The 9,777-nt window shown below is 36.2% G+C and overlaps 1 protein-coding gene across 1 annotated transcript in view; it reads left to right on the top strand.

Moving 5' to 3' along the window:
- The first annotated feature begins 386 nt into the window (after positions 1–386).
- HAO1 (hydroxyacid oxidase 1) overlaps positions 387–9,777 on the top strand; it is a 57,854-nt gene continuing 48,463 nt past the window's right edge. Inside the window, exons 1-2 of the mRNA XM_003821359.5 lie at positions 387–959; positions 6,633–6,784. Coding sequence (XP_003821407.1) covers positions 823–959; positions 6,633–6,784 — 289 coding nt within the window. The 5' untranslated portion in view covers positions 387–822. The remainder of the gene's footprint in view (positions 960–6,632; positions 6,785–9,777) is intronic.

Genomic DNA, 9,777 nt, shown 5'->3' with positions numbered 1-9,777 from the left:
CTAAAGTTAATAAAATTGTATCATATTAGGAATTTTTGTTAAATAAGTTGATTTTAGCTGTTCTTGTCATACACACAAAAAAGTAACTACGGGTGAGATGATACATATATTACATTTGCCTCCCTACTGTAACCATTTTTCTGTGTATATGTATCTCATAACATCATGTTGTAAACCTCAAATATACAGAATGAATAAAACAATTAGCTGTCAATTTGGCCTTAATGTTCCATGTTAAAGCCAAATGTCTATGTTTGTAATCAGCTAAATTTTATATTGTGCAGAAGCCCTGAATTTCATGGATGCCCCATATTTCATGGATGCCCCGTTCAGTTCATAAGCTCTTGTTTATATGATTTGTGCATGATCCAAATGTGGAAAGAAAATGAGTGGGCAGCCTATTCTGGGTATCAAGCAAAGAGCACAGGCACAGACCATGTGCAAGAAGCAGCCTTAGGCAAAACTGAACCAAGAGTGGTTTCATACAGGTATTCCTCTAAGTCTTTAATTTTTTACTTATTCCTTTCCCCTTTTTAATGTGATAGACACCTAATCACCTTCTGCTGCCTCCCCAACCTCAACTTCGGTGTTCTTTGGCAGATAGTGACTTCGGTGTTCTTTGGCAGATAGCCTACAAATGAAATTTCAAAGGCTAAGCATATAATGTTTGCTCACTTGATGTAAGCAACAGAGAACTAAATCTGAACTTTGGCAAAAGTCTATTAATAATTGACAAATAACAGAACAGTGAGGATGTAGAAAGCAATACATTAAAAAAAAAAAAACAACAAACTCCATCTGGGATAGCAATAACCTGTGAAAATGCTCCCCCGGCTAATTTGTATCAATGATTATGAACAACATGCTAAATCAGTACTTCCAAAGTCTATATATGACTATTACAGGTCTGGGGCAAATGATGAAGAAACTTTGGCTGATAATATTGCAGCATTTTCCAGGTAAGAAAATTTATTTTTTAAAATCATGTTTTAAAATTACACAAAGACCGTACCAAAATAAGATCTCCTAGTTTTACGTTGGTGGTGTGTAATTATTTGTTCAGATTTGTGCTTAGTAGAGAGGGGAAAGTTCTTGGGGCTGTAAGAAATCTTGGGCCTTTAAATTGTTAAAAAATATTCCAAGCCTGTGAATCTTGAGGAACTGACTGCAAAAGCCAAACCTATGTTACTTCACTTGGAAATATGACAACAATTAATTTAACTACATATAAAAATAGCGATAAATTCGGATGACTTTTCTTTTTCTTAGTATGACAGTAAATGCTTATGTTCATGGTGTAGGAAACAGCATTAAATGCCAGATAACCATCTTATCCGGATGAACCAGACTGGATTGTTGGCTCAAATGTTCTCTTCCTGCTGGCTTTTCGTGTTATCATTCATTTTGATTACTGTTGTCTAAACTTTCACTTTAGATTTCAATTTGTCTATGCAGCATTAATCTTTCAACTTTGCTGTTTCATCTCTCCTTCAAAGCACTTCATCTCTCTTCCCAAATTAGTTTTCCTTTGGCTTTCATATTTCAAAGCACAAGATGGTGGGTGACATGGTTTATGTTTTCTGTTTGTAATAAAAACAAGAAATAAAATCATTTCAAAGGGGTTTTTTTATAGCAGTTACAAAAATGGTTTATTTGCTGGAGCAAGAGAGGAGCGCCTTCACTACACTACACTCAGTCTCATCCATCTAACATTATGGCTGTTAGTAAAGGCAATCAGTATTGTGGGTACTCATTGATGGTGATAAATTAAAGACAAAAAGGCAGAAAATATGCAGGGGGAGAGAATCAGCCTTCCTCCCTGATTTATTCTTTAGTCTACAACAAAATCACTCAAAATCAGTTTTCCATATTTAAATTAGGAGAAATAAAATTATCCTGGCCAAGGTGGCCTCTGGTAGGCAGCACTGATTCACCCACAAATCCATGTAGAAGACTGAAAACGGCAATGGGGTGAAGGATACGGCCTCTCCCCAACCCTTTCAAGCCTTGACTTTGTCTCAGGTTTTGCCTGGAACCCCAATGAGCTCAACAAATGCCAGGGAAGTCATGGGAAGGGAAGTTGACTGAGAGTAGAGGGGCTTAAAATTCTGCACCATTATTTACTATTTTGGACTCATTTAAAAGTTTCTGCTCTTGGAAGATGCCCCTTCTTGGGCCAATATTAACTTTGTCCACCAAAATTTGCCTATGAGTGGTCTCTTGAAAACACTTTAACCCAAATAGGTTATTACAACCAAGGAAATTTCAGACCCTTGACTGATTTATAGGGTTAGTGTCTCAGCATTGCTAGACCTCCAATGCTCAAGTGATTATTTATTTCATTTGTATACAGCCTTCCTCACTTCTTAATTCCCTTTGTCACATGCTAACTAATTAACTAGAGCTAATTAGGAGTCTCCATGAGCTACACTGTGTACTACATGCAGAGGACAAAGCAGTGAGCCAGACAAAGTTCCTGTCCCTAGGAACTTACATTTCACTGGATGCATATCAGCCTCCATAATGCTGTTGGGTTGAATTGATGCAAAATGGGCCCAAAATAGTTGGCCAAGTGGAGGTCTCAGAGAGGATGCAAAGGGGTGCCCCAAAGCAGATGGATCACCTATGCAACCCTTTAAAGTGTAGAAACTTTGGGAGACATAGAAGGCTTGGTGACTTCTAAGTTGTGAACTGGAGAAGTGCCTCATGCCTTATGTGAATTACATGGTATTCAAGTGAGTATTCCCATCCTATGTGTGTACCGAGTAACTTAGGGATAGGACACAGATAATGAAAATGAATTTGCAGTGCCACCTTTTCCATGAACCTTGATCATTCTCTTTTGTTCAGCTTTAAATTAAAAAAAATATCGATCAACTTTCTTTGGAGGACAGCTGATGCTATTTTATTATCAACTAGTTGGGTTTTTATTGCAACACATTTTGCAATGTGTCCTCTTTTGCTGTGTGACTCGCTAGGTGACCCTTGATTCCTCACACTGCATCATGTAGCTGGTCACGTGAAACTAAGAATAGAAATTCTGCCACGGTTGTGGAGACTTTGGGTTGATGGCATGAAGGAAATCAACCTGAAATTTCACATTCTGATTCTAATGAAAAGTTTAAAACAATCAAACCTCAGATAACCCATTGTGATACAAAGCCAGAGTATTTCAAACACATTTACGAAATTTATACACCTCCCCATCTCACAAGTACAACAAAAGGTCATTCACAGTGACAGCTTTTATTTCTCTGTACTCAGCTCTGATGATCACATTTTGGAGTTCTGGGGACATGGACCACTCATGTGACCCAGCAGTTGCTTGGAGATATTTTTGGGTAAGACTTGAGACTAATATTACTGTGGCAATAGAAAAAAATGTTTAAGAGGACAAGTAAATGGAACCACCCAGAAGAACAAAATTTCTTATGGTAGTTATAACAAAACAGGGCAAATGTCAACTTGCTACATTTTGCATGGCTGGAATAGATTGGGATTAATTCAACGAAGAACAGTAATTTGTTTCTCTTACACATTTATTCAAAGTAGCCTTCTCAACTATGGACTTCACATTGTTGTAGCTTTTTTTCTGAAATTATCAATGATGGAAGATGATTAAACAATTTGGACACTTAGAAGCCCTCATGATTTCAGAAAAGGAAACTCTTTTCTGCTGCGTTACCTATTGAGACTGAAGATTGCATCATTTTCTTTTAAATAACAGACGGGTAAAAGTGATGTCATTCTCTCACTTTAATATTTGAGAAGTGATATAAACTCACCAGTGACATTGTGTTCTCATAGGCATAAATGTCACAAAATAATTTATCTAGTATCCACAATAGGTGAATAAGGTGTTTTTGCTTTATATATTTTAACTGTTTAGAGTAAAAAATTAATGTGGAGAAAATTGGAATGCAGTATTATAGGATTACACAACTTACAAAACATGAATCCACTACGTCCAGTTAGTGTGATTCAGAAACAGCATACAGTTATAAAGCTGGGTGAGGCATGGGTGTCTTCCTTCAACAGGGCAGCTACTTTGTGAGGAGTGTATGTATCATTTGATTTTTTTATAAGTTAAATTTGAGGCCCTTGTTAGATGTGAGGGGTGGGCCAAAATTCCTGTGAACAGATTCTCACCTTTACCCCACTTCCTTTACTCTGGCATCTCATTTTCTATCCTTTGAAAACGGTTTATTGTTCAATTGGTTCAACTGTTTGCCAGTTGAACCAATTCTTTTTCCAAAGTGGAGGCCCAGGAGAGCACAGCCCGAGAATATAGTGAGGTGCTATTTTATGTATGATTGTGGGAAATTTACTTAAATTTGGGGTGGGGTTGGGCAAGGCTTGGAAAGCTAGTGAGCTATCTGACATAGTTGTTGTTACTACTATTTGAAAAATATCAAAACATGGAGGACTCTTTAGATAACATGCATGTTCCCATTCCATTGATTTTATCTAATTTTACGTAGCAATTACGTTTTGTGCATTGGTTGACAAGCCTCTGTATTATGCTCAGAACAGAAAATACTGTTTAAGGGAAATTAAGAGCCCACAGTTACTAAAGTGACTGCGCCACCAAGTGGACAAGTGTAAAGCCACTGTCTGGAGATGGAAGGATTTAGCCTTGCTTTATAAATGGGAATTTGACCTTTAAAAATGTCCCTTTTGGCACGCATGCGCGCGCGAACACACACAAACGCGCGCACACACACACACACACACACACACACACACACACACACACACGGCTGCTGCCCTGCAGATTTGCGTGTTCTTGTCATAAAGCTTTCATTGTTTCTCTAGCTCTAAGTAAATATTAATGCCTTCCAAGGCTGGCATGCCAATGGCTGCTATTAAGATCGTTTTCTCTCATTCTAATAACACACTTAGAGATGATTGGTAATAAAAACTCTCTTCAAGGCTTCTGCTTCTCCCCCTTCAAAATGGAGATCAAAGAATCATGCTGTGAGGGTCCGTCAAGAAGAAAAGACTTTCAGCAACAGAGCATGTGGTGTGACATAAAATAATGACAATTATAATGTTCAAAGGAATAGCATAGAAATCACACAGTAAAACTTCTTTATTATGCTTTTCAGGGACTGGATGTTTTTACTTTATTATGTGAGGAAGGGTTAGATTACAGACCCTTAGCTATTCCACAAAGCAATAGAAGGCAGAATTTCTTCTTCCGCTACAGGAAGCACGCTTCGATTAAGGGCTTTTTCTTTTTCTTCTTTTTTTTTCTTTAAGTTACTGCATTACTATACTATATCATACTTCACTATATTTACTAAACAGTCATGCTGTTTCTGGAAGTAGAGTTACATCTAGGAAGTACTAGGTGAATGCTGGTTAGATATGCATGTGTGCCTAAACAACACGTTTATTATACTCATGCATACTAGAAATAGGGCTGTATTTCCTTCAATTTTGATCAGTACTAATGAGAATAATAAATCAAAACAAATAGGAGATATATATTTTGCCAGGAGGAAAGAGAACTAGTTCTTCTGTAAATTTTACTGGTGAATTTTTGGTTGCTGGTTTATTGGTAATTTTCATTCCAACACAGAAGAATCACAGAAACATTCATTTAAAATAATTTTCCGGAGTCAAAAACTTTTTAACACCCAAATTTCAGTTTTTGTCAAATAACATTTTTGAGAAAAGTGTTAAATTAAACTAATAAAAAACCTTCCCTCATCATTAGACTTTAATGAATATAGCATATAGCTCAATAATTCTGAAGAAACCAAATTATAATTTTAAAAGTAATTGCCTGAAGCTGCTGTTTATCACATAAAAAGAAGACAAACTAGACATAGCATATCTTCTTAAACTCTAATCTAAACTCTATGCATTTGTATACCATCTTGATTTTCAAGATTGGGGAAGTGAAACAAAAACTATGTTCACACAAGAACCTGTACGTGAATGTTTGTAGTGGCTTTACTTAGAATTTCCCCCCAAACTGGAAGTATTCAAAATGTCTTTTAGCTTGGGAATGACTGGACAAATGATGGTACCCCTGTACGATGGAATATTATTCATCAACCAAAAGGAACAAACTATTGACACGTACAACAACATGAGAAAATCTCTAATGCGTTATGTTAAGTGAAAGAAGCCAAACTCAAAAGGCTACATACTGAATGATTTTGTTTACATGATATTCTTGCAAAGCAAAATTATCAGGACAAAGAAAAAATGCATCAGTGGTTGTCAGGGGATTGAACTGGGGAGAGTTTCGCTGCAAAAGAAAATGGGGATGTTTTTTGGGAATGATTGAACTTTTTCTAGATCTTGATTGTCATGGCAGTTACACCACTGTATGCATTTGTCAAAATTCACAAAACTGCAGACTAAAATGAATGAATACTATTATATATTAGTTATACTTTAATAAATAATTGCTTGGGAAATTCATTATCCTCTAATTGTTAACTTTCTAACCAAACAAACAGTAAAATTGCCTCTTTTCCATTAGCTTTATGAAATCATTTGCTTGTTTGGAAAAAATCCAATTATATTTTTTCTTTTAACTAAAATGTAATGTCAAAGTTTTGGTTATGATTTTGAAACTCTAAAGCCTTTTATTTTATTTTATTTTTTAATTCTAGATGGAAGCTGTATCCAAGGATGCTCCGGAATGTTGCTGAAACAGATCTGTCGACTTCTGTTTTAGGACAGAGGGTCAGCATGCCAATATGTGTGGGGGCTACGGCCATGCAGCGCATGGCTCATGTGGACGGCGAGCTTGCCACTGTGAGAGGTAGGAGGAAGATCGTCAACACAGGGACAGAAGGAGGCTAACGTTTATCGACTTCCTTCTCTGAATGCACCAAGCAAATATGTTCCTTGATGTTTTTACACTCAGAAACATTAAGCTCATGGACTCTATCATCAAAATACTTGTTCTTGCATGTCCTGCTCCTCTTCTTTCCAGCTGTGTGACTGGGCAAGATATCCTCTCTCTGCATTGGTTTCCTTGGCTGTAAAATAGGGACAAAAATTGTACCTGCCTCATTGGGTTATGGTGAGGATTGAATGAGTTCTGGTATACAAAGTTCATGGCAGAGAGTAGTGGCTCAGTAACTGTTGGTTATATTATGGGTATTAATAGTACTGTCTCAGGAAATGAATCTCTGACAGGTAGACTCGCCCAAAGTCACAGCTAGGTAGTTACAGAATTGGAATTCAGCCCTGTGGCTACCTTATCTCAAAATCCGCCTGCTTCCCCAAAACCAAAGTGGTTCTCACAGCCAAATTGCAAATGGAGCAACGTGGTTGGTTGTGTTTTCTTCCGTGGTTTTGGATCATGATTCTTTTTTATGGATGAGTTATATTCCCAATAGAGCAGTTCCAGCTGTCTTAGGAGGGAGTGATGAGAAAATCAAATATGATGTAAAGAAATCTCTTATTAGGGCTAATTTATTAACTTTCCAGTTCTCTAGCAACTGTGAACATTTGAAAGGCTGTGCAGAGTAAAAAATCTCCCCAAATTGTGCTCCAGAAACTAATATAAAAGTTGGAAATTAATTCTTTTGATGCTAAGCAGAGCAGAAAAAGAACACGACTATATAATATTTTAAAACATTTTAGTTTTAAGAATTAAGCATCTTGTGAATTCACCTCCCTTCTTGAAATGTCTGACATAAAATTCTGTCAGGGATATCAGAATGGCACAATGAGGTTTTGCTGGACAGACTTAGCAGCTTCCTTAATTCTAGGACTACATACAAATAAGTAGCTTTGGGGCCTCAGCCTTTTGTCTATGGTAATCCTGAAACATAAGTAGAGAGAAGAAAAAAAAGGAAAATACTAAATGGGTAAATATCTATACAAAATCAAGATAATAAAGGCCCTTTCAGGCTTGAAGCTATAGGCAACAACCTTAGAACAAAAGAAAACAAATGAACACCAAAAAACTAAAACTTTAGTGCTCTTAAATCTCAATGAAAATAAAAAGTAAATGGTAAACTGAAAGAAATGGAAAAAAAATATGAGACTGTGAAGGGTTAATGTCCTTTCCACGTAAAAAGCCCTTATATTTGAAGAAGAAAATAATATATTGCTCAAAGGGAAAAAGAGAAATAAGTGAACAAAAGATATAAATAGGAAATTTACAAATGGAGACATAAAAGTGACCAATAAACATATGAAAAATATTCAATTTCATTAATAAGCAAAGACATGGAAATTATGACCATCTATTTTATTTTCCGTATATCGAATTTATATTTTAAGATCAGGCAGTATGATTAGGTTAGGGAGAAAATGTGCATTTCAAACAGTGTTGAGAAAAGTATAAAGTGGAATAATCTTCCTAGAAAATAATCTGGCACTGTATATCAAAGCTCTAAAAATGTAAATTCCATGTGATGTTAAAAATTCTCTTCTAGGAATTCCAAGGAAATAATTATGATTTTTGAGGAAAAAAATCATTTCTGCAAGGATTTTCATGCTTCTTATTTTTAGCAGGAAAATAATTTGAAAAAAATACCCAAACATCTTATAATTGGAGATAGTTTGCAAAAAATATGATGCATAAAAATGACATCAAATTTAAAAATTATACTATAGGAAGAGTGCAATAATGTAGAATGATATTTTAATTTAAAATTGTGAGAAATCAGTTGCAAACAATAGTCAGGTCCTAAAATACATTTAGTTTCAAAGATCACAATTTACAAATGTTTATTTATAAGTGATGAGATTACTCCTGACTTTATACTCTTCTGATTTTTGGCTCAACCTTATAAACTCTTCTTTGAATTATTTTGTAAGGAGGAAATGATAACAATTAGATTTAAAAGAGTAGAGATAAAGGGACAAGGGACCATGAAGAGAATGGAAATAAAGAAAGGAAGCAGAGAAAGCAAAAAGCAGAGCTCACTTGGTAAGGCACCCTGGAGCCAGCAAATTATTTTTACCACATGTATTAGTTCCTTCTCACACTGATTTAAAGATACTCTTCGAGACTGGGTAATTTATTAAGGAAAGAGGTTTAACTGACTCACAGTTCTACATGGCTGGGGAGGCCTCAGGAAACTTACAATCATGGTGGAAGGCAAAGGGGAAGGAACGACCTTCTTCCCATGGTGGCAGGAGAGAGAAGTGCAAGCAGGGAAATGCCAGATAACTTATAAAACCATCTGATCTCATGAGAACTCACCCACTATCATGAGAACAGCATGGGGGAAACCACCCCCATGATCCAATCACCTCCCACTAGGTCTTTCCCTCAACACCTGGGATTATAATTCAAGATGAGATTTGGATGGAGAAACAAAGCCTAACCATACCAACACATATTGCTTTATTTGATATTTGACAGGTGTTTCTGTCCCTATTTTGTGGGCAAGTAGCTAAAGTTCCAGAGAAAACTGTTTTTCATAGCTCGTCAATGACAGACTTATTCTCCAAGTCACATTTGATGGTTCCAAGACCAGTCTTTATTCTTGGTGGAGTTGGGCTGAGAAGAAAGAGGAGAAGAAAGAAGAAAAGAAAGCTTCCTTAGAAACTATGATTTGACAGTGTAAGTAGGACTATTTCCTCCAGAAGTAACCATAAGAAGATATTAAATGCCTATTACAGTCTTATCCCCTTAGGTTTATTTAACACTTATAAAGCAATTATCACGTTCCAGACACTATTTTAAGTATATTACGAGTATTATAGCATTGAAGGCTCAGAGCGGCCCAAATAAATAGATCATATTATTAAACCTATTTTACACAGGAGAAACTGAGGTACACGCCAGGT

The sequence above is a fragment of the Pan paniscus genome, chromosome 21 (genome assembly GCF_029289425.2).
Source record: "Pan paniscus chromosome 21, NHGRI_mPanPan1-v2.0_pri, whole genome shotgun sequence".
In the NCBI taxonomy this organism is placed as follows: Eukaryota; Metazoa; Chordata; class Mammalia; order Primates; family Hominidae; genus Pan; species Pan paniscus.
The sequence above is the reverse complement of the archived record's forward strand: the minus strand, read 5'-3'. Positions and strand labels throughout refer to the sequence as shown.